This window comes from Ovis canadensis, chromosome 1 (genome assembly GCF_042477335.2).
Source record: "Ovis canadensis isolate MfBH-ARS-UI-01 breed Bighorn chromosome 1, ARS-UI_OviCan_v2, whole genome shotgun sequence".
Lineage (NCBI taxonomy): Eukaryota > Metazoa > Chordata > Mammalia > Artiodactyla > Bovidae > Ovis > Ovis canadensis.
In genome coordinates this window covers 41,700,812-41,724,541 of record NC_091245.1, presented here as the reverse complement: position 1 = coordinate 41,724,541, position 23,730 = coordinate 41,700,812, and the positions used below count along the sequence as shown (strand labels likewise).

Here is a 23,730-nt window from a genome sequence, read left to right as displayed (position 1 = left end):
TAGCTCAGAATAGTTAAGCGATTTTCTGAAAGTTACACAGCCAGAAAGTGGCAGAACTGGGACCTGCGTCCAAGTCTGACTCCAAGCCAGAAGAGCCCTGGCTCCTCCACCATGCCATTGCAGCTCTCCCTCCCACCCTCTCAGAAGATTCTATTCCTTAACTTGAGCAAAAGCTATCAAATGACAAGAACAGGGAATAAAACAAAAAACACGTTCACTTGTGAAGCCGCTATTTAAACATCAGTGATCAGGATTATTCACTGTCTGTTATAAAAACCAGCATGGTTAGTGCCCATGAGTAAACAATGGTGTTCTAAAATTTCATAAATAGGTTTCAATTTCACACTACTTGCACTTCATTGCAGGAGAGTAAACACAGCTAACACTGTGACAACTCTAAATAGGGTAAAGAATCTTATTCAAGCTTTAAAAAATGATATTACTCTGTCCTGGGAATTTAAGTAGAATCCTGACTCTGTAACTCCTAACTTTTAAGTACTCACTACAAAAATGCTGGGCTTTTCCCAAAATATGAAGACCAGCTGTGACTCATGTTTGAAGAGGTGATCTCCAGGAACCCTTTCAGGCACCAATACCAAAGCAACAGTGATAATAAAATAACATTTATATAGCTCTTTTAGAATTTACAAAATATGTTTATGACTCTTACTACCTTTAATCTATACAACACCCTTAGGAAACAGGTAGTATTACTGGTTTCACTTTACTTATTTTTCTTTGTCAAAATTACCAATTATTTTTTCATTTTTATACAATTTTTCAATTACAATTTTATATAATTTTTAGTTATCACAAAATCTTGGCTATATTCCCAATGTTTTATAGTACATCCCTAAGCCTATCTTATACCCAATAATTTGTACCTCCCATTTCCTCACCCCTCTATTGCCCTCCCCCTACTCCCCACTGGTAAGCTCTAACTTGTTCTCTGTATCTGTGAGTCTGCTTCTTATCTGCTATATGTCTTGTATTTTTCAGGTTCCACATATAAATGATATTATACAGTATTTGCCTTTCTCTCTCTGATACACATCGCTTAGCACAATGCCCTCCAAATCCATCCATGTTGCTATTAATGGCAAAAATTTTTGTTCTTTTTATGACTGAGTAGTATTCCACTGTGTATATTGCTATATACCATATCCTCTTTAACCACTCCTCTGCTGTCGGATACCTGGTCACTTCCATATCCTGGCAATTGTAAATAATGTTGCTGTGAACATTGGGGTGCACACATTTTTTCAAATTAGTGGGGTTTTTTTTTCCAGATGTATACCCAAGAGTGGAATTGCTAGGTCATATGGTAGTTCTATTTTCAGTTTTTTGAGAAATGTCCATACCGTTTTCCACAGTCTGGCCCCACTTTAAAGAAAAGGAAATAAAGGAGGTATACTTGGTATACTTATAGGCTTATGGTCACACATCTAGTTAATGGAGCTGGGACTTGACTATGAGCTTCCTGTCTCCACGTGTCATGTTCATTTCCTGCATCCATAATCTCAAATTCCTCCCCAAATCTCTGAGTCTTTTACTACAACTCACCCCTCACTTACTGTCTCTTCTTTCTATCGACATTGTTCCTCTGGTCTGATCTGGGTTCCTCTTCCCGTTCCCACTGAGACTGCGGTCTTATGACCAGCAGACTTGGAATCAGTCTCTCTGCTCCACCACACATTCACGCGTTCAGTCTTACATCCCTTTATTCATTCATTCATTCACTCATTCATTCATCCAGTATTTGTTGAGCATTACTAAGTACCAGAAAGTAAAAAGATTTTCTTAGGTTCCAAAATCACTGAGGATGAGGAGTACAGCTAAGAAATTACAAAGAAATTAAAAGACACTTGCTCCTTGGAAGAAAAGCTATGACAAACCTAGATAGTATATTTAAAAAGCAAGGACATCAGTTTGCCAACAAAGGTCCATATAGTCAAAGCTATGTTTTTTTTCCAGTAGTCATGTACAGATGTGACAGTTGAACTATAAGGAAGGCTGAGTGCCAAAGAATTGATGCTTTTGTGGTGCTGGAGAAGGCTCTTAAGAGTCTCTTGGACTGCAAGGAGATCAAACCAGTCAATCCTAAAAGAAATCAACCCTGAATATTCATTGGAAGGACGGATGCTGAAACTGAAGCTTCAAAACTTTGGGTACCTGATGCAAAGAGCCAATTCACTGGAAAAGACCAGATGCTGGGAAAGATTGAGGGCAGGAGGAGAAGGGGATGACAGAGGGTGAGCTGGTTGGATGGCATCATTGTCTCAATGGACATGAGTTTGAGCAAACTCTGGGAGACAGTGAAGGACAGGGGAGCCTGGCATGCTGCAGTCCCTGAGGTCGCAAAGAGTCAGACACAACTTAGCAACTAAACAACAACTAGGTACTAGATACAGTGCCCCGGGAGTATAGCCGAAAACAGTCTATGGAGAATCCTCACTCTTCTGAAGTTCAGTGAAAAACTTATCTCCTTGACCTCAGTGTTATCACCTATAAAATCAGAACTATGTCTACATCGCAGAAAAACCATAAAGGCATAATGACTATGTGAAAGCTCTTCACAATTCCTGAACTAAGTAAATAAGAGGCATTATTTTAAAATAATGCAAATTCATATTCCTAGCATGTACCCATACACCACAAAGGCTCAATAAATACTTGGTAGTAGAAAAAGGGAATGACACTGTTGCATACTACAGGCTGGCATCACCCCTGTTATGAAGCCCTTCTTGGTGAGCCTCTGGGCCCCTCTGCCAACAGCACATCAACATACCTTAGGTTGGGTAGACATTCCACACTGGAATTTCATCTTTTATTTTAAGGATGCTTACAATCTTCTTTCTGAATATATTATGTTTATTATTTATAAATTCAGTAACTACAGAAAGACCTGAAAAACTTAAAAAATTCTTCCATTTCCCACCACTTTTTCATTTATTTGTTCATTTATAATACACTATTGAGCATCTTCTCCACATGAGGCTGCAGATACAGTGGTGAAATGGCTGCCTCTGATCTCAAGCTGCTCATCAACATTGCAGGGCTTTCTGATGTCTACCCTTTCAGAATACTTTTCTAAATATCTTTTAGACTGGTTAGCAATTCTAATTTTTAAAGCCACTGAAGCAGAGAACTGACAGAAAGATAAAGTAGTAGCTAAACCCAGGGCCCACAGCTATTCTCATTAAAAGCAAAAGCAGTGGTTGTCAAACTTGGCTGTGCATTAGGCTCACTTGGGGAGCTTTAAAAATTTTCTATGCCCAAGCCACAACCAAACTAATTAAATCGGAATATCCATGGGAAGAACTATGGTGTTTGTATCAGAATTGTTCAGTGTGAAAATACCTAAAGGAGAAGCATGCTATCTTTTTTTTAATGTAGCTATATAACTTAGAAGTTTAATTTTTACTCTAAAGCAATTGCCTAGGAGTCAAAAATTTTAGTTTGTGAGAAGGCAATGGCACCCCACTCCAGTACTCTTACCTGGAAAATCCCATGGACACGGAAGCCTGGTACGCTGCAGTCCCTGGAGACGCTAAGGGTTGGACACAACTGAGCGACTTCACTTTTACTTTTCACTTTCATGCATTGGAGAAGGAAATGGCAACGCACTCCAGTGTTCTTGCCTGGAGAATCTCAGGGACCGGGGAGCCTAGTGGGCTGCCGTCTATGGGGTCGCACAGAGTCGGACACGACTGAAGTGATTTAGCAGCAGCAGCAGCAGCAGCCCTTGCTTATATACTCATTCGCTGTACAGTTTCAGGAAAATCACTTATGTTTCCTAAATTATGTGACTTGAAAATGAGGCAATTTAGGAAACTAGTTTCCCCAGCAGTTTTTAAGAATTATTGCATTTCAAAAACAAGTAACTCTTCAAAAAAATATTTTTGAATTTCCCTGGTGCCTAGTGGTTAGGATTCTTGGGCTTTCACTGTGGTGGCCCGGATTCAATCCCTGGTTGGGAAAAGTCCTGCAAGCTATGAGGCATGGCAAAGATAGCAGAAATAACCACCACTCTTGAACTCCTCGAGTAGGTATGTTGTAGTAATAAAGATGCAGCTATTCTAAAACTATTTTTGTTGTCTATTAATGTTGTTGAGATCCAAGGAAGTGGAAGATACAGATGTGGAACAGGGGAAGGCAAGGAAGACCCTGTGGCAGTGGATGGGATTAAATTATGTGTTAATATTCACTGATCACCTATCTCTATCTCCTGGAAGGCAGAGCAGTGACACCCACCCCAGAGCAAAAAAAAACATACTTATAGCAGAGATTTTGGTTTCTAAATACCATTCCCCACAAAAAGGAATGAGATTTCTCAGAAATGCCTGATTATAGGACAGGCATGTAAAAAGTTCAAGAGAAGCCTAGGACACCTTGTGCCATAAAGAAAGTTCTCAAAAATGATGGAATCAAGTGAAAATGATATAGAAGTCAGAAGAAAGGAGCTTTCACAAATCAAATGTGGGACCATGTGAACATTAAATAATAACAGTAACAGATGATAACCAACTGAGTCAAAAAAGAATCCATTAGTCCATTATGATGTGAGAGATGGAGGGAGTCAGAAAGGAAGGAAGCGGATGGGAGAGGGAAAGACAGGACATTCTTCCTTAGAATGAAATGCCAATTAATATATATAGAAAGAAGGGAATCAGAAAATCACAATTTTGCAGATATCATGGTAATAACTGCTTTAGGCAAGAACCACCAATGAATGCTAAAACAGTGGGTAAAAGTCAGATGGAGAATTGGATAAGCTCAAATTATCTCTCCAGATTACTCATTAATTACTGAAGGGAAAAATGGTAACTTCATGGTGAAGGAAACCTGGCAGACATCACCTTAACCAAGTGATCAAAGTTAACAAATCAAGACTTTGGCAACTGGCCTGTACCCTTCAAATATCAATGTCATGAAAGGTTGAGGAATGACTCCAGGTTAAAGGTGTCTAAAAGGACATGACAACTAGATGCAAGACATGATGCTGAAGCTTTTAAAAGAACTTCTTACAAAGGTCACCTATTCAGTAAGGCCCTTCCCTAACCACTTGATATTTAAAATAACACCCTGGACCATCCCCCACGCATCATCACTTTCTGCCTTATTTTTTTCACAGGACTCTCCATGGGGTTATAATGCAAGCCACAGACCTAGACTTCTTGGTGTTGAAACCTTGTGATTTGGGCATGTTCCTGAAACTTCCGTGTCCATTTTTTCATCTGTAAAATGAGGATTATAATAGTTTCTACTTCAAAAAATATTGGGAAGATTAAATGAAATGAAATATGTAAAGCACTTAAAATAGAGCCTGGCACAGAGTAAAAGATCCAACTAAACATTAGTTGTTTTTATTAGTTGACATTATATTGTATATTTATTCATTTACTGTTTATTTCCCCTTCTAGAATATCAACTTTAAGAAGAAGGAATTATTTTGTTTTGGTTTTGTTAGTTTGGCTGGTTGGTTTCCACTTAAACAATGCTAGAACACAGAAGGCACTTAATAAATAATTGTGGGATGAATAAATGGGTAAAAAATGAACACTGAAAAGATTTTACTTGAAATAGAACTTTGCCTGTTTTATAGAATGTTATTATTCTAAAATTTGGACTTTCAGATACAAAAAAAGGGAAAATAATTTGAGAAATTCTTAAAAGGAAAAAAGATCTAAATGACATAAGAGGAAAGGTCAAGATTCTAACATAACTACTAGCAAAAAATAAAATGGTAGCATGTTCTCATTCCCTGCAGATAAATCAGCTCTAAATGCTTCCAGAGGCCTTTTGGGGAAACTGAACTATCAAGTTGGCTTATTTAAACCTTTGTGTCAGAGCTACCTCACCCTTATTTAACAACTCTGCACTTCAAGGAGAAGGAAAAAGTTTCAAAACACAGTAGTCCAATCAACTACACCTTGAAGAGAGATTTCTTGGTAAAACAGAACCCTGCACACTGTTCCCCTCACTGGGGAGCATCACCATGAGCCCTGATCCTCAGAAGTTTCTGCAATGAGCAAAGTCCACTGGAGCTGGTGTTTCCAAAACTACTCGCTCATAAAACACTTAATTGGAGTCCACTGAACCCAGTGTTTCCAAAATTACTTGCTCATAAAGCACTTATTCTATAATAATAATAAGTAACATCTGATGAGAAAACTCTTTAGAAATATTCTCCAGAGGTCTGTTTTCTGTTGGAAGTTTACACCTGACCAGAGAGGACTGCGGTCCACGGAGAGAGGAGGAGCACCGCGTGAGGGCCTCACCAGCAACTTCAGAGTGAGACCTGCACACAGCCAGCCCTCGCAGCATGGCTCGATCTGCCCACACTGCCTCTCACCGTTTCCCTACACAGTCACTAATTAGGTGCAAACTCTTATTTTTAGATGCTCCCAGAAGTTCTTACTTTATTGGCACTACTACTCGAAACTCAGGGATTGGAGAAATACATTAATAGGGGTTAGCTCCAACTCAGTATTTGAAGCCTGTTTCCTTTTCTAAAAAGACAGCTTTAGGTTTTAGAATGCAGCTTAAAAATACAGATTATTTTAGATCCCAGGTAAACACTACAGCTTATTTTTAACACCAAAGATTTAGATTTGAGGCTTTGTAGCCAAAAGTAAGTCTGTATCTTCATTTGTTATACGTATACCTAATGTGCCAAGGTCAGCAAAAGGATCCAGAGTCTGGGGTTTGTTTTGATGGGTGGGAGTACCATGCGAGGAGCCTGTTGGGCTGGTGGCAGCTGATTTGCTTCCCATTCCAAAACCTCCTGAAAAAAATAAGAAGGGCATTGCAAATGAGTTAGTTGTCTGAGGCTGAATTCTGAAGCTCAGAAATCTAGAGCTACTGCTCACCTCATCTCTAAAGGCAAATTAGGACAAGGTTTGCAAATATGTTAGAAGTTGCTAGACCCCATTTCCCTAATTCAAGTGAGTAGTGACCGGGAGCAAGGACAGGGAACCGAAAAGGTATAAGTCATTTCCTAGCCACTCCTCTAAACCATTACGTCTAGTGCTTACCTCATGTCACCTGACTCCGTTCTTTCCTATGGGATTTCCTATGAGACGAGTCAGAGCTGAATTCTGGTTCTGCCACTTCCTAGCTGAGTGACCTTTGACATGTTGCTTAACTTCTCTGAGTGTCGATACTTTCTCATTGGTTACATAAGGAAACAGCAACTTCCTTAGAAAGTTGCTGTGACAGACATATAGTGTGTGTGTGTGTGTGTGTGTGTGTGTGTAACTTGCACAGTGTCAGAAAGATTATCACACAAGATGGCTCTCAAAAAATACAACAGAAAGAGAATTTATTTACTACAGACAAATTCAAATCTAAAACAAGTTCTCTGTAAGAGAGAAAACCATTCAGATTATGCAGCACCTACTCTATGCCAGAAAACTTCATGTAAGTAATTTCACTTAAACTGTGTGGGACAAGAATTATGAATTCCATTTTACAGATAAGAAAACTAAAGTTCAGACTGGTAAAAAAAATTCAAGAGCTTCTAAATGGTTGAAGATGTATACCCAGATCTGTCTAACACTATTGTCAAGGCAAACACTTAGCAAACCGACACTTAGAGAAATTAAGTATCATTTGACATGTAGAACTACCATGTCATCAAGGGCAATGTGAAATGCTTTCTCAGACTGGGGATCTTTAGGAACTTCCATAAATGGGGCTAACACTCTGCAAGTACTCACTTCACCTTGGGTGAAGGATTATGCTTCAGCAACAAATTATGTGGCACAAAATCCATCTGCTGGTCTTTACCTGGTTTGGTATGCCAGTCCCAGCCTCCTGAAACATCTGGCTGAATGTTCACAGCAGGGGTACTAGAAGCTGCAAACGAGGAGAAGAAAAAGAATCAGGACAAAATAGCTCAGAAACCACTTTTCTGAGTTCACAAAAGAAAATGCTCTCCTTCTCGTGATATGCCCATGTCTCATGTGATTCTACTCTCCCTCTGAGCTCTCTCCACATTCTGCAACATTGATTTTTCTGCCTTCATCTGTACTTACTTATGTGAGCACTGGTGGAAGCCATATACTGTTTGTCTCTGTTACTTCCTTGTTCACCTTTATTTTACTTCCAAAGGTATACTTTGAATTGTAACTGTGCATATATCTGTCTCGAGTACACTGTGAAAGCAAGAATTATCTTCTTCATCTGCATGGGTCCCACCTCTACCCTTAACACAAAGTCAGTAGGCAATAAAAAAAGGTGAAATGAAACTCAAACCCAATTTGCCTTAAGCTGGCATAAACTGCATGAGCAACTTAGAACAAAAATTTTGTTTTCTCATTTGGGGGAGGATGGATACATGTATATGTGTGGCTGAGTCCCTTCACTGTTCACCTGAAATTATCACAACATTGTTATACCCCAATAACAAATGTATTTTGCATTAAAAAAATGAATAAAAATTAAAAAAACATTTTTTTTGTCTCCTCTGCTGGGACATTAACAGAAAATATGAGTCAATCAGAACACTTACTAGGAACTGACTAGATACCATCCACCCACCATGCTGGTGTCAGGGATGTATCTACTGTCACTAAAACAACGAACTCACTACAGCTTCAAAACAGATCATTCTGACCCCTCTCAAGGGAGGTCAAGGGATTACATCTGATAGAGTGCCTGAAGAACTATGGACGGAGGTTCATGACATTGTACAGGAGGCAGTGATCAAGACTATTCCCAAGAAAAAGAAATGCAAAAAGGCAAAATGGTTGTCTGAGAAGGCATTACAAACAGCTAGCTGAGAAAAGAAGAGAAGCGAAAGGCAAAGGAGAAAAAGAAAGATATACCCAGTTGAATGCAGAGTTCCAAACAACAGCAAGGAGAGATAAGAAATCCATCCAGTGATCAGTGCAAAGAAATAGAGGGAAACAACAGAATGGGGAAGACTAGAGGTATCTTCAAGAAAATTAGAGATACTAAGGGAACTTTCATGCAAAGATGGGCTCAATAAAGGACAGAAAATGGTATGGACCTAACAGAGGCAGAAGATACTAAGAAGAGATGACAAGAATACACAGAAGAACTATACAAAAAAGATCTTCATGACCCAGATAACCATGATGGTATGATCACCCACCTAGAGCCAGACATTCTGGAATGTGAAATCAAGTGGGCCTTAGGAAACATCGCTATGAACAAAGCTAGTGGAGGTGATGAAATTCCAGTTGAGCTATTTCAAATCCTAAAAGATGATGATGTGAAAGTACTGCACTCAATATGCCAGCAAGTTTGGAAAACTCATCGGTGGCTGCAAGACTGGAAAAGGTCAGTTTTCATTCCAATCCCAAAGAAGGCAATGTCAAAGAATGTTCAGACTACTGCAGAACTGCACTTATCTCACACGCTAGCAAAGTTATGCTCAAAATTCTCCAAGCCAGGCTTCAACAGTATGTGACCTGTGACCTTCCAGATGTTCAAGCTGCATTTAGGCAGAGGAACCAGAGATAAAACTGCCAACATCCATTATATCATTGAAAAAGCAAGAGAGTTCCAAAAACACATCTACTGCTTTATTGACTACGCCAAAACCTCTGACAGTGTGGATCACAAAAAAACTGGAAAATTCTTAAACAGATGGGAATACCAGATCACCCTACCTGTCTCCTGAGAAATCTGCATGCAGGTCAAGAAGCAACAGTTAGAACTGGACATGGAATGACAGACTGGTTCAGAATTGGGAAAGGAGTACGTCAAGGCTGTATGTTGTCACCCTGCTTCTTTAACTTATATGCAGAGCACATCATGCAAAATGCTGGGCTGGATGAAGCACAAGCTAGAATCAAGATTGCCAGGAAAAATATCAGTAACCTCAGATATGCAGATGACACCACTCTTATGGCAGAAAGCGATAAACTGAAAGAGGAGAGTGAAAAAGCTGGCTCAAAACTCAACATTCAAAAAACTAAAATCATAGCATCTGGTCCCATCACTTCATGGCAAATAGATGGGGAAACAGTGGAATCGGTGACAGACTTTATCTTCTTGGGCCCCAAAATCACTGCAGATAGTGACTTCAGCCATGAAATTAAAAGATTCTTACTCTTTGGAAGAAAAGATATGACAAACCTAGGCAGCATATTAAAAAGGAGAGACACTACCTCACCAACAAAGGTCCGTCTAGTCAAAGCTATGGTTTTTCCAGTGGTCATGTATGGATGTTGAGAGTTGGACTGTAAAGAAAGCTGAGTGCCAAAGAATTGATGCTTTTGAACTGGTGTTGGAGAAGACGCTTGAGAATCCCTTGGACTGCAAGGAGATCCAACCAGTCCATCCTAAAGGAAATTAGTCCTGAATATTCATTGAAAGTGAAAGTGAAGTCGCTCAGTCGTGTCCGAATCTTTGCGACCCCATGGGCTGTAGCCTGCCAGGCTCCTCTGTCCATGGGATTTTCCAGGCAATAGTCCTGGAGTGGATTGCCATTTCCTTCTCCAGGGGATCTTCCCAACCCAGGAATCGAACCCGGGTCTCCCGCATTGTAGACTGACGCTTTACTGTCTGAGCCACCAGGGAAGTCCAATATTCATTGGAAGGACTAATGCTGAAGCTGAAACTCCAAAACTTTGGCCATCTGATGCAAAGAACTGACTTACTGGAAAAGACCCTGATGCTGGGAAAGGTTGAAGGCAGGCAGAGAAGGCAACGACAAAGGATGAGATGGTTGGATCGCATCACCGACTTGATGGACATGTATTTGAACAAGCTCCAGGAGTTGGTGAAAGACAGGGAAGCCTGGCATGCCGCAGTCCACGGGGTAAGAAAGAGTCGGACACAACTGCGTGACTGAACTGACTGACCCTTGTCAAAGTTTCAAGTGGAGAACTGAAAGGAAACGTTCAATTAAATATAATCAGGTATATCAGAGTACACATTGGTAGAGTAAACATTTTCTGCATCTGTAAAATCCAAATAAGAAACTGGATGCCGTAAGAAAGAACTTCTAAGACTCTTCTAGGTTCTGTTCATTAAATCAAAGAATACAAAGCGAACACTGAAATAACACTGCAAGTAGGATTTAAGACACAGTACACATATCACCACCAGAAGGATCAAGGCACCAAGCCTTATACCAAGCCTTATTTTTACCTGTTTCATTTCCCTAGTACGAACCAAGACACTGTACCTTCCCATCATGGAGTTAAATAGAATATTCCATTATCAGAAATAACAGCTCTTTCCTTTCAGTTTTCCCTTCTCTTTTTCCACAGTAATCCATGAAAACTGAGGTGGAAACTAGATAATTTTGCTAACTTTTGCTGCTTGACTTCCTTTAAACTCTGACCTTAGTCTTACACCCAACTAGGATGCAGAACTAGGAAGTGGTACTTCAACATTATTACGAATCAAACCCACAAACCTACACAAGGCACCATCAGGAAACAGAAAGCTAAAGGACACAGTGCCTATCCGCAAGAAATTTAAAATCTGCTGGAGAGAAAGGAATAAATAAATGAAAAGATAATACCCAGTATTTTAAACTTCCACTTAGCTTTTTATTGTGGTTACTTGTTCAGTTTTTCTTCTCAGATTAAGTCCCAAATAATTATTCTCTTCTGAGAAAATGTTCAATAAATATTCATAGAACTTGAAGGCAACATTTCTTGATTTTCAGAAGAGATGGATAGTGCCTTGTAGAAACCGGAGGTGGGCAATCTGACCTCCCAAACTGACACCTGAGTCTCATCTATATATGAAGAGGATGCAACTGACCCACTAACAATGGAATGATTCCCTTCTCAGCAAGGATAGTGGAACATTCTTTCACACACTAGCATCACACAGATCAAAATAAGCAGCACAGCCACAAAACAAAAGAGTTCTTCTGACTGGCTGAAACTGAGGGATAAACATCTTCTAGCCAGCTCACAAGAGAGAACCAAGTCCAGTACTGCCATGCGGAAGGATGAACATCCATACCCATGGGACATAAAAGGTGGTACTCATATGAAAACAGTAAATTCAAAGTATTAAAGTCAGGAAACTAGATAACCGTATTATCAGTATGCATCAAAGAGATTTACATAGGGAAAAATGATAATTTATTTTATGTGGAAAGACAGGTAGATAATACAACACATCACACAGATCTTCTAGGCACTAGGAAAGCATCCATAAACAAAACTAACAGAAGTCTCTGCCTCTGAACTCAGGTTCTAGTGGGGAAAGATAGACAGGAGGAGAAGTTTCCATGTGAAATAGAGCAGTCAGAGGAGACCCCACTGAGAAGGTGATTGCTGAGCAAAGATGAAAGAGGGAAGGAATTAGCCATGCCCTGGTCTGGGGAAGAGAGGACAGCCAGTGGAATGGTGGAGAGGCCATGTGACTGGAATGGAACGAGCAAGGGGAGCAAGTGGGGAAGGAGGTCACAGCCCTGGGTGTTAAGAGCACAGAGGGCCGACCAAGGCCATCTCGATGACTTTGGCTTCCATGCTGAGTGAAGCAGGGAGCCACTGCGGGGACAGCAATGACATAACCTACATTTTAAAAAAGTGAACAAAAACAACAGCTTTAACCTATCACCCTGCATCTTTCCTCTTGGGGTAGCCAACTTCCAATCCAGAGATTCTTTTAAGTGGGCACTGCACAAGGGTCAGAGGTGAATTTCTTGCATATGGTCCTGTGGACCCACTTCAAATAGTTTGAGATTTAAAAGCACTAGGAAATTACCCATAAAGTTTGTTCCTGGACTGCTTTCTCATTTTTGGTCATTACCGTTTGATCAGTGTTGCACAACTCAATTTCCTTTTGCATTTGCATAGCTCCCATAAAGTCAAGCTGATCACTAAACCGTGTTCCCCAGAGGGGCTCAGGGGGCCTTCAACAATAAACACATCATCCTCTAAGTCTAGGCCATCGATGTTCAGCATCCTTCAGCATCAAGAAGGAGCTTCATTTCTCCAGCTCAAAGCCATATATCCTTCACTGAAGACCTTCAGTTTTAATCAGTGTTACCTAAGTGATACTTTTTTGCTCTTACAAACAGATGTGATTATGATTCTTTCCACAAAGTTTGTCTCTAACTTAGAAATATAATGTGGGCCTTGTATAATTTAAAATTTTTCTAGTAGTCACATTAAAAAAGGTAAAAAGACACTGGTAAAATTAATATTAATATAACACTTTACTTAACCTAATATATTCAAAATATATTAAATGACTAATAGAAAAATATTAATAAGACATGTTACATTGCTTTTATGTACTAAGTTTTGAATTCTGGTATGCACTTTACACTTAGCGTATGTTTCAAATCAGACTGGCACATTTTCAGTGCTCAACAGTCGAGTGTGGTTAGTGGCTTCATCTTAGAACTAGTTTAATATATCAGGATATTGTATTCTAAACTGTTCTGTGGAATACTAATTTTGTGGAATGCTTGTCATATTACATTTTATTAACTCAAGACATATTTTTCATAGTTCAAAGACTTCAACTAGTAAGCATCTTCGAATCAACTAAAAGTGACAGTACGTAAAATAAAGATATGTCCTACAATTGATGGTGCCCTATACATTTTGTGCATATAGGTCTAACACAAAAAGAAAAAAATTTCCAAATTAAATTTTATGGAAGCTGAGTAAAAGTTAAGCAGGCTTCTTTACTGCAAAACACTGCAGAGCTTTTAATATGTTAACATGAATTGTTAATTTTCAAGAGATATGTAGCTTTTCAAAAACAAAAGCCAAAACAAAACCCTGCCTACAAGATGTTTTTATATCTGAACACCTACTGATGTCTAGTAGGGAACCCTGTTCCACTAAACACAGCATAAGTACTTCCTTACCATGCACTGTAGGAGAAGGACTCCTCGTAGGCTGAAGAAAGGGGTCACTGGAAGCACTGGCTGTGTTCAAAAAAGAACCCAGCAAATCTTGACCTGATGGTTTAGAAGGTGCTCCAAATGGGTCAAAGGTGGCACCTAGAAAACAACAGGAAAAAGGTGTGTCTTTGTCCTATGGGTTCACTCATTCAATAAATATTGGACAGCTGTCACTCTTACAAGGCTCTAAGCCAAATACTTGAAAAGTCAGGATGATGCCTGCCTCATGGGCTGCTCCACAGGCCCATCCTATCCTTAAAACTTCATTCAGGGTTAACAATGAAGCCCAAGGATTTCTGACTACATGTGAATAACCCCTTCTTTGAGGACAAAGGAGAACTCCTGATTTACCTGTAGGATGAACCATACACTCTATAAACAAGGCCCTGTGGGCCTTGGGCATCTTAGTAACATGAAATAAATCAAGCAAGCTTATAGATTAATAGATAAGTGGTGAAACCAAGGCCTGGATCACAAGAGATGATCAATGAATGAACTATGATCATATTCAGTGAATTAGTGAACAAACGCCAGGCACGAGGAGCTTTGCTATTAAGGTGAACAGTAGAAAACCTCACTGACCAGGTTTTGTTTAGTTTTGTGTTTTTAGTGGTCCTGGCACGTGGAAAGTTAAAAAGAAAATGAGTGTGACAAAAACTGAGCTCTCGTCACACCTTATGTTCTATGAAACGAAATGCTTTCAAAACATTGCTTGCTTACAACTTGCTAGAAACTCAGTGCAGATGTAGTAAAATGCAAAAAAGTTTGTGAATGAACCAAGAAAACTACAACAAAGTGGCAGCTGAGGTTTCCAGCAACAACACAATGATAGTATCTTTAAATTTTGTTTATTTATGTTGAGTATGTTGGCTCTTCATTGCTGTGCAGGTTTTCTCTCGTTACGATGCCTGGGCTCCTCATTACAGTGGCTGCACTTGTGGAGGGCACGTGGGCTTCGACAGTTGCCGCGTGTGGGCTCAGTAGAGCACAGGCTCAACAGTTGTGACACACGGGCTTAGTTGCTTTGTGGCATGTAGGATCGTCCCAGACCAGGGATCCTGCACTGGCAGGAGAATTCTTAACCACTGGGCCATCAGGGAAGCCCAACAATGCAGTAACTTAATATTGCATCATTTCTTTAGGGTTTATGTTGCCTTTCATAAAGAGTACATCAGCTGATCCTGTCAGCTGTCAGACAGAAGTGATATCATTTTCATTCTACAGACAATAAAACTGAGGTTCAGAGAGCCGAGTTTCTTGCCCAGTATCAAGTAAATGATAAGACTGGACTCGTTCAAGTTTTTGGAATTCAAATTCCAGGAATTTCCCAAAGGCATCTCACATTGTTCACAGACATGAGATAAATGTGATGAAAACGACACAGAGTGGCATATATATGACTGGGTTTAATTTTGCATTAATGGGCAAGGGAATTAGCGCCCTATAATAAGGTATCACTTCCTAATTTGTAGGTATCAAGCTAATGGGCTGACTGCTTCCTGGAGTAGGAGTGACCTATTCTAGGAACAGATAACTACAGTCAAACAAGTTAATGAATAAACCCCATTCTCAAAACCCAGGGAGGGATATGATTAATATGTGTTCACCTACAACTTCATTGGCATAATGCTCTCCTAATGTCTGCTGGGCAGTAGATTAGCCTTACATGGCAGCGATGAATCAACTATACATCAGGCACTCTGTTACATGATGTGTATCATTTAGCTCATTTGATACTAACCAAACTTTATCCCTTCTATAAAATGAGAATACTGAGATTTATAGAATATCTGCAAGTGGACACCTAACTTTGACATCCACCAGTAGAGAATGCTAAAATCTTCTATTACTTGGTACCCTTTTAATACCAACCTATGTTAAATTAGGCTTCCCTGGTGGCTCAGATGTTAAGAGAGTCTGCCTGCAAATGTCAAAAAATTGTGAATGGCCAGCCACAAGAAGGGTTGAGTCTGGCAATGAGCGGAGTGAAGCGGACTGAGCCTCATGGGGCTCAAACTCTATATCTGGCACCAACTGCTCCACTCCATCAGCTGTGCTGCTGGCAGGAGCCCGTTAAATAGATCTTAAATTAATTAGGTGCTTCTCTGCACAGGAAAGATGTATTCAGAAAACTACAGTTCCAAGAAGGCATTTCAGGAAAACAGGGAAAGCTCGGGAGTCAAATGGCCTAGTTTTGGGCCCGTGGACTCACTATATAGAAGTACATTACTAATTTGACTCTAAGCCTCTGTTTCCTCAACTAGAAAACGGAGATAACAATAGCACCTTATTTACTGTGTTTTTATAAAGACTGAATTCATGGCTGGTGTTAAATTACATGTTTGGCAAATAGTGCTGCTGCTACTGCTGCTAAGTCGTTTCAGTCGTGTCCGACTCTGTGCGACTCCATAGACGGCAGCCCACCAGGCTCCCCCATCCCTGGGATTCTCCAGGCAAGAACACTGGAGTGGGTTGCCATTTCCTTCTCCAATGCATGAAAGCGAAAAGTGAAAGTGAAGTCGCTCAGTCGTGGCCGACTCTTCTCGACCCCATGGACGGCAGCCTACCAGGCTCCTCCGTCCATGGGATTTTCCAGGCAAGAGTACTGGAGTGGGGTGCCATTGCCTTCTCTGGGCAAATAGTGAGTACCCCACAGATATTGCTGTTATTATTAATAACAATTCATCAATCTACACCTCCAAGCAGAAATAAGTAAAGCAGCTGAGGGATTGAAGCCTTAAAAAAAAAAGCAAGGGTGACGAACTCAAATATTCTTTCTTACTCTGTCCTACCAAAACGGACAGTATTTCTATTTCCTCTTGTGGTCCCCTCTGACATGAAGATACAGACCTTCTGGAGACTTTCAGGGAGATCAGAGAAGTCTAGACTATGAGGAAAGTTCGATTCCACCTGCTTGGCCCAAAAGTTGTAATTCAGTCCTGAGAGGTACAGCACAATATGGAAACAATTACCTTCTCCTGCTCTCAGTGTTGGCGATGCAGAGGTGGAGGTGGCAGATCGGCGTGGTGTGGACTGGGTGGATGCAGGTCCACTCGGGTGAAACACATCATCCACCCCTGCCTGTCCAGACTGGACGGGACCGGCTGCACCTCCGCCTCCAAACAGGTCACTCAGAAGTTCGGAATTGGAGGGAGGAGCCGCCGACGAAGAGAAGTTCTTACTCACTGCAGACCCTTCTAGACCCAGAAGATCCACATCCTCAGGGGGTGCAGGGGCAGCTGGCTCCTGCTGCTTTTTGCTGGGCTTCCTGGCTGCATGAGGTTTGTCACCATTGGCGTTGCCATGTGGGCTGGACAGCGTCAGAAGTTCATCATCTGACTGCTCACTCTCCTGATTCACTAGGGCGGCGTGGTCCTCCTCGCAGAATGACTTCTCTGATTTCTGATCTAAGGAAGGCCAGTATGCCAGAAACAGTCAGTCACCAGCCACAGAATTACTGCTTTTTGTTAGAGTCTACACACTTAACTTCAGAAAGAGAGAAAGAGCAGCCTGAAAAAAACAATGCTTTTAGATTCTTACTGATGGAAAACTTGATGTATTTCGCATAACATTCAATTACTATCTGATGAGCATTTGAGAGGAATATAGCATAGGCATGAAGACCAAAAACTTTAGAATCAGCCCAAGTTTGAATCTCATCTCTGCTACTTACTGGCTCTGTGACACTGAAAACGTGGCTTTACTTCTCTGTGCCTTGGTTTTTCCCTCTGCAAAATGGGAATAGTAAATAGAACCTAGCTCCCGTTGAGTGTTGTGAAAATTTCATGAGATTCGATATGGAAAGTGCTCAGATCAATAGTAAGCAGTACTTAAGTGGTTTTTCTTATTTTTAAAATTACTACTCTCACCACCCTCTTTTTCTTCCCAGCACTATGCTAGGTGCTTTGAAAAAAACAAAACATTGTTTCCTGGTCCTTGCTAACCCCCTCATGGTCTTTTTCTTCTTCCAATGACCTGTAGCCAAAAGCAGGGCCTTTCTCCCACAGTCTGGAGCAGAAGTGAACCCCATGCCTAGTAAGTGACCAGGGGGAATGGCTCTGGTGTAAGGATGGCCCTTACACCAACTGGGAGGAGCTACTTTCAGCATAAAATGGGCAGCAGGAAAGATTTCCAGCAGGAAAGTCCTTTCTTCTGGGGAAGGAATGGAGAGGCTGGTGAGTGACATCCCAGGCCCTCCGTGGGGCAGATGGCCCTATGGAACTTCGTCTACTGCCAGGTAGACCCTGTTCCAAACCAAGTGCAGATTCACATCCCTCCTCCCCCAGTTCTGAAATGCAAAAAGCTGTGAAAAACTAAAGGTTTCCCTGCGTTTGTGGAAAACATCTGACTGGAACTGATGTGAAAGTTACTTATAAATGTCTTCATTGATTTCACTCAGGGCTATGAGTTATGTTTCACTGCAGACATTTTTTTTTCTTTTTCTTTTTTTATTGAAGGATAATTGCTTTACAGAATTCTGTTGTTTTCTGTCAAACTTTAACATATATCAGCCATAGGTATACATATATCCCCTCCCTTTTGAACCTCTCTCCCATCTCCCTCCTCAGCCCACCCCTCTAGGTTGATACAGAGCCCCTGTTTGAGTTTCCTGAGCCATACAGCAAATTGGCTATCTATTTTACATATGGTAATGCAAGTTTCCCTGTTACTCTTTCCACACATCTCACCCTCTCCTCCTCTTTCCCCATGTCCATAAGTCTGTTCTCTATGTCTGTTTCTCCACTGCTGCCCTGTAAATAAATTCTTCAGTACCATTTTTCTAGATTCTGTATATGTGCATTAGAATGTGATATTTATCTTTCTGACTCACTTCACTCTGTATAATAGGTTCCATCCATCTCATCAGAACTGACTCAAATTGGTTCCTTTTTATGGCCTGAGTAATATTCCATTGTGTGTATATATAGCACAACTTCTTTATCCCTTCATCTGGCAATGGGCATCTAGGTTGCTTCTATGCTCTAGCTATTGTAAATAGTGCTGCAATGAACATTAGGATACATGTGTCTTTTTCAATTTTGGTTTCCTCAAGGTATATGCCTAGGAGTGGAATTTCTGGGTAACACAGTGGTTTTATTCCTAGTTTTTTAAGGAATCTCCATACCATCTTCCACAGTAGCTGTATCAATTTGCATTCCCACCAACAGTGCAAGAGCATTCCTTCTCCACACCCTCTCCAGCATCTGTGTTTGTAGACTTTTTGATGATGGCCATTCTGACTGGTGTTAGGTAATATTTCATTGTAGTTTTGATTTGCATTTCTCTAATAATGAGTGATGTTGAGCATCTTTTCATGTGTTTGTTAGCCATCTGTATGTCTTCTTTGGAGAAATGTCTGTTTAGATCTTTTTCCCACTTTTTAATTGGGTTGTTTTTCTGGCATGAACTGCTTGTATATTTTGGAAATTAATCCTTTGTCAGTTGTTTCATTTGCTGTTATTTTCTCCCATTCTGAGGGTTGTCTTTTCACCTTGCTTATAGTTTCCTTTGCTGTTCTAAAGCTTTTAAGTTTAATCAGGTCCCACTTATTTACTTTTGTTTTTATTTCCATTACTCTAGGAGGTGGGTCATAGAGGATCTTGCTTTGATTTATGTCATCCAGTGTTCTGCCTATATTTTCCTCTTAAGAGTTTTATAGTTTCTGGTCTTACATTTAGGTCTTTAATCTTTTTTGAGTTTATCTTTGTGTATGGTGTTAGGAAGTGTTCTAATTTCATTCTTTTACATGTAGCTGTCCAGCTTCCCATTTATTGAAGAGGCTGTCTTTGCCCCATTGTATATTCCCACTTCCTTTGTCAAAAATAAGGTACCCATAGGTGCATGAGTTTATTTCTGGGCTTTCTATCTTGTTCCACTGGTCTATATTTCTGTTTTTGTGCCAGTACCATACTGTCTTGATGACTGTAAGTTTGTAGTATAATCTGAAGTCAGGATGGTTGATTCCTCTAGCTCTATTCTTCTTTCTCAAGACAACTTTGGCTATTTGGGGTCTTTTGTGTTTCCATATGAATTGTGAAATTTTTTGTTCTAATTCTGTGAAAAATTCCATTGGTAATTTGATAGGGATCACACTGAATCTGTGGATTGCATTTGGTAGTATAATCATTTTGACAATATTGATTCTTCCTACTCAGGAGCATGGAATATCTCTCCATCTGTTTATATCATCTTTGATTTCTTTCATTAGTGTCTTATAATTTTCTGTGTACAGTTCTTTTGTCTCTTTAGGTAAGTTTAGTCCCAGACATTTAATTCTTTTTGTTGTAATGGTAAATGGGATTGATTCCTTAATTTACTCTTTCTGATTTTTCATTGTTAGTATATAGAAATACAAGTGATTTCTGTGTATTGACTTTATATCCTGAAACTTTGCTAAATTTACTGATTAGCTCTAGTAATTTTCTGATACTATCTTTAAGGTTTCCTATGTACAGTATCATGTCATCTGCAAACAGTGAGATTTCACCACTTCTTTTCTGATCTGGATTCTTTTTATTTCTTTTTCTTCTCTGATTGCGGTAGCTAGGACTTTCAGAACTATGTTGAATAATAGTGGTGAAAGTGGACACCCTTGTCTTGTTTCTGATCTTGGGGGAATGCTTTCAGTTTCTCAACATTGAGAATAATGTTTGCTGTAGGTTTATCATATATGTCCTTTACTATGTTGAGGTAGGTTCCTTCTATGTCCATTTTTTGAAGAGTTTAAACCATAAATGGGTGTTGAATTTTGTCAAAGGCTTTTTCTGCATTTATTGAGATTATCACATGACTTTTATCTTTCAGTTTGTTAATATGGTGTAGAGTCCTTGCATTCTTGGAATAACTCAACTTGATCACAGTATATGAGCTTTTTGATGTGTTACTGAATTCTGTTTGCTAAAATTTTGTTGAGGATTTTTGCATCTATGTTCTTCAGTGATATTGGCCTGTAGTTTTCATTTTTTGTGTTGTTTTGTCTGGTTTTAGTATCAGGGTGATGGCAGCCTTATAGAATGAGGTTGGAAGTGTTCTTTCCTCTGCAATTTTTTGTAAGAGTTTTAGAAGGATACACATTAGCTCTTCTCTAAATGTTTGACAGAATTTTCCTGTGAAGCCATCTGGCCCTGGGCTCTTGTTTTTGGGGAGATATTTGATCACAGCTTCAATTTCTGTGCTTATAATTGGGTTGTTCATAATTTCTATTTCTTCCTGGTTCAGTCTTGGAAGATTGAACTTTTCTAATAATCTGTCCATTTCTTCCAGGTTATCCATTTTATTGCCATAGAGTTGTTGATAATAGTCTCTTCTAATCCTTTGTATTTCTGCATTGTCTATTGCAACCTCTCCTTTTTTATTTCTAATTTTGTTGATTTGATTCTTTTTTTTTTTTTTGATGACTCTGGCTAAAGGTTTGCCAATTTTGTTTATCTTCTCAAAGAACTAGCTTTTGGTTTTATTAATTTTTACTATTGTTTCTTTCATTTCTTCATTTATTTCTGCTTAGATCTTTATGATTTCTTTCCTTCTACTAACTTTTTGGGGGTCTTGTTCTTCCTTTTCCAGCTGTTTTAGGTGTAAAGTTAGATTGTCTATTTGATGTGCTTCTTATTTCTTGAGGTAGGATTGTATTGCTATAAACTTCCCTCTTAGAACTGGTTTTGCTGCCTCCCATAGGTTTTGAGTTGTGTTTTCATTGTCATTTGTCTCTCGAAATTTTTTTATTTCCTTTTTGATTTCTTCAGTAACCTGTTGGTTATTCAGAAATGTGTTGTTTAATTTCCATGTGTTTGTGTTTCTTACAGCTTTTTTTCTTTTAGTTGATATCTAGTCTCATACTCTGTGACTGGAGAAGATGCTTGCTATGATTTCAATTTTCTTAAATTAATTGAGGTTTGATTTGGGACCCAAGATGTGGTCTATCCTGGAGAATGTTTCATGTGCACTTGAGAAGAAGGTGTATTCCTCTGCATTTGGATGGAATTGTCCTGAAGATATTAATGAGATCCATCTCATCTAATGTGTCATTTAAGACTTGTGTTTCCTTATTAATTTTCTGTTTTGATGATCTGTCCATTGATGTGAGTGGAGTGTTAAAGTCTCCCACTATTATTGTTACTGTCAATTTCTCCTTTATGTCTGTTACTATTTGTCTTATTATTGAGGTGCTCCTATGCTGGGTGCATAGATATTTACAATTGTTGTGTCTTCCTCTTGCATTGATCCCTTGATCATTACAGAGTGTCCTTCCTTGTCTCTTGTAATATTCTTTATGTTAAGGTCTATTTTTTCAGATAAGAGGATTGCTACTCCAGCTTTCTTTTGCTTTCCATTTGCATGGAATATATTTTTCCTTCCTCTCACTTTCAGTCTATATATGTCTTTAGGTCTGAAGTAGGTTTCTTGTAGACTATATATGGGTCTTGTTTTTGTATCCATTCAGCCAGTCTGCGTCTTTTTGTTGGAGCATTTAATCCATTTACATGTAAAGTAATTATTATGTTCCTATTGTCATTTTCTTGATTGTTTGGGGTTGATTTGTAGATCCTTTTTCTTCTCTTGTATTTCTTGACTATGTAAGTCCCTTTAACATTTGTTGTAAAGTTGGTTTGGTGGTACTGTAGTCTCTTAAATTTGGCTTGTCTGAAAAGCTTTTTATTTTTCCATCAATTTTGAATGAGATCCTTTCTGGGTACAGTAATCTTGATGTAGATTTTTCCCTTTCAGTACTTTAAATATATCCTGCCATTCCCTTCTGGCCTGCAGAGTTTCTGCTGAAAGATCAACTGTTAAGTGTGTGGGGTTTCTCCTGTATGTTAGTTGTCGCTTCTCCCTTGCTGCTTTTAATATTCTTTGTGTTTAGTCTTTGCTAGTTTGATTAGTATGTGTCTTGGCATATTTCTTCTTGGGTTTATCCTGTATGGGACTCTTTGTGCCTCTTAGACTTGATTGACTATTTCCTTTTCCATGTTGCAGAAATTTTCAACTATAATCTCTTCAAAATTTTTACCTTATTCTGCTCTTCAGAAGTTATTTCCACCATTTTATCTTCCAGCTCACTGATTCGTTCTTCTGCTTCAGATACTATGCTATTGATTCCTTCTAGAGTTTCTTAAATGTCAGTAATTGTGTTGTTTGTCTCTGTATGTTTATCTTTAATTCTCCTAGGTCTTTGTTAATTGATTCTTGCATTTTCTCCATTCTGTTTCCAAGTTTTTGATCATTTTTACTATCATTATTCTGAATTCTTTTTCACGTAGTTTGCTTATTTCCTCTTCATTTATTTGGACTTCTGTGTTTCTAGTTTGTTCCTTCCTTTGCATAGTATTTCTCTCCCTTCTCATTATTATTTTTTTTAACTTATTGTGTTTGAGGTCTCCTTTTCCCAGGCTTGAAGGAAAGTTGAATTCTTTCCTTGAAGAAGGTTGAATTCTTTCTTCCTTTTTGTTTCTGCCCTCCTAAGGTTGGTCCAGTGGTCTGTGTAAGCTTTATATAGGGTGAGATTTGTGCTGAGTTTTTGTTTGTTTGTTTTTCCTCTGATGGGCAAGGCTGAGTGAGGTGGTAATTCTGTCTGCTGATGATTGGGTTTGTATTTTTGTTTTTTTGTTGTTTAGGTGAGGCATCCTGCACAGGGTGCTACTGGTGGTTGGGTGATGCCAGGCCTTGTATTCAAGTAGTTTCCTTTTGTGTGACTTCTCACTATTTGACACTCCCTAGGGTTAGTTCTCTAGGGTCTTGGAGTCAGTGCTCCCACTCCAAATGCTCGGGCTTGATCTCCAATGTCAGAAATTTTATCAGGGGCAGTGAGGCCAACAGAGAGTACCAGGACCTCAGTGTTTGATTTTTCTACTTTTCTAATGTTTCACCTCCCC

At 39.5% G+C, this 23,730-nt stretch overlaps 1 protein-coding gene across 5 annotated transcripts in view; it reads right to left on the bottom strand.

The window, feature by feature from the left end:
- The window catches only part of DNAJC6 (DnaJ heat shock protein family (Hsp40) member C6), a 172,995-nt gene that overhangs the window by 8,981 nt on the left and 140,284 nt on the right, over positions 1-23,730 (bottom strand). For all 5 annotated transcript variants that reach the window (XM_069593855.1, XM_069593851.1, XM_069593862.1 and 2 more), the window contains exons 12-15: positions 16,834-17,268; positions 13,826-13,960; positions 7,792-7,860; positions 6,668-6,787 (exon numbers count right to left, since the gene is read on the bottom strand). In XM_069593855.1, the coding sequence (XP_069449956.1) occupies positions 6,668-6,787; positions 7,792-7,860; positions 13,826-13,960; positions 16,834-17,268 (759 nt within the window). The remainder of the gene's footprint in view (positions 1-6,667; positions 6,788-7,791; positions 7,861-13,825; positions 13,961-16,833; positions 17,269-23,730) is intronic.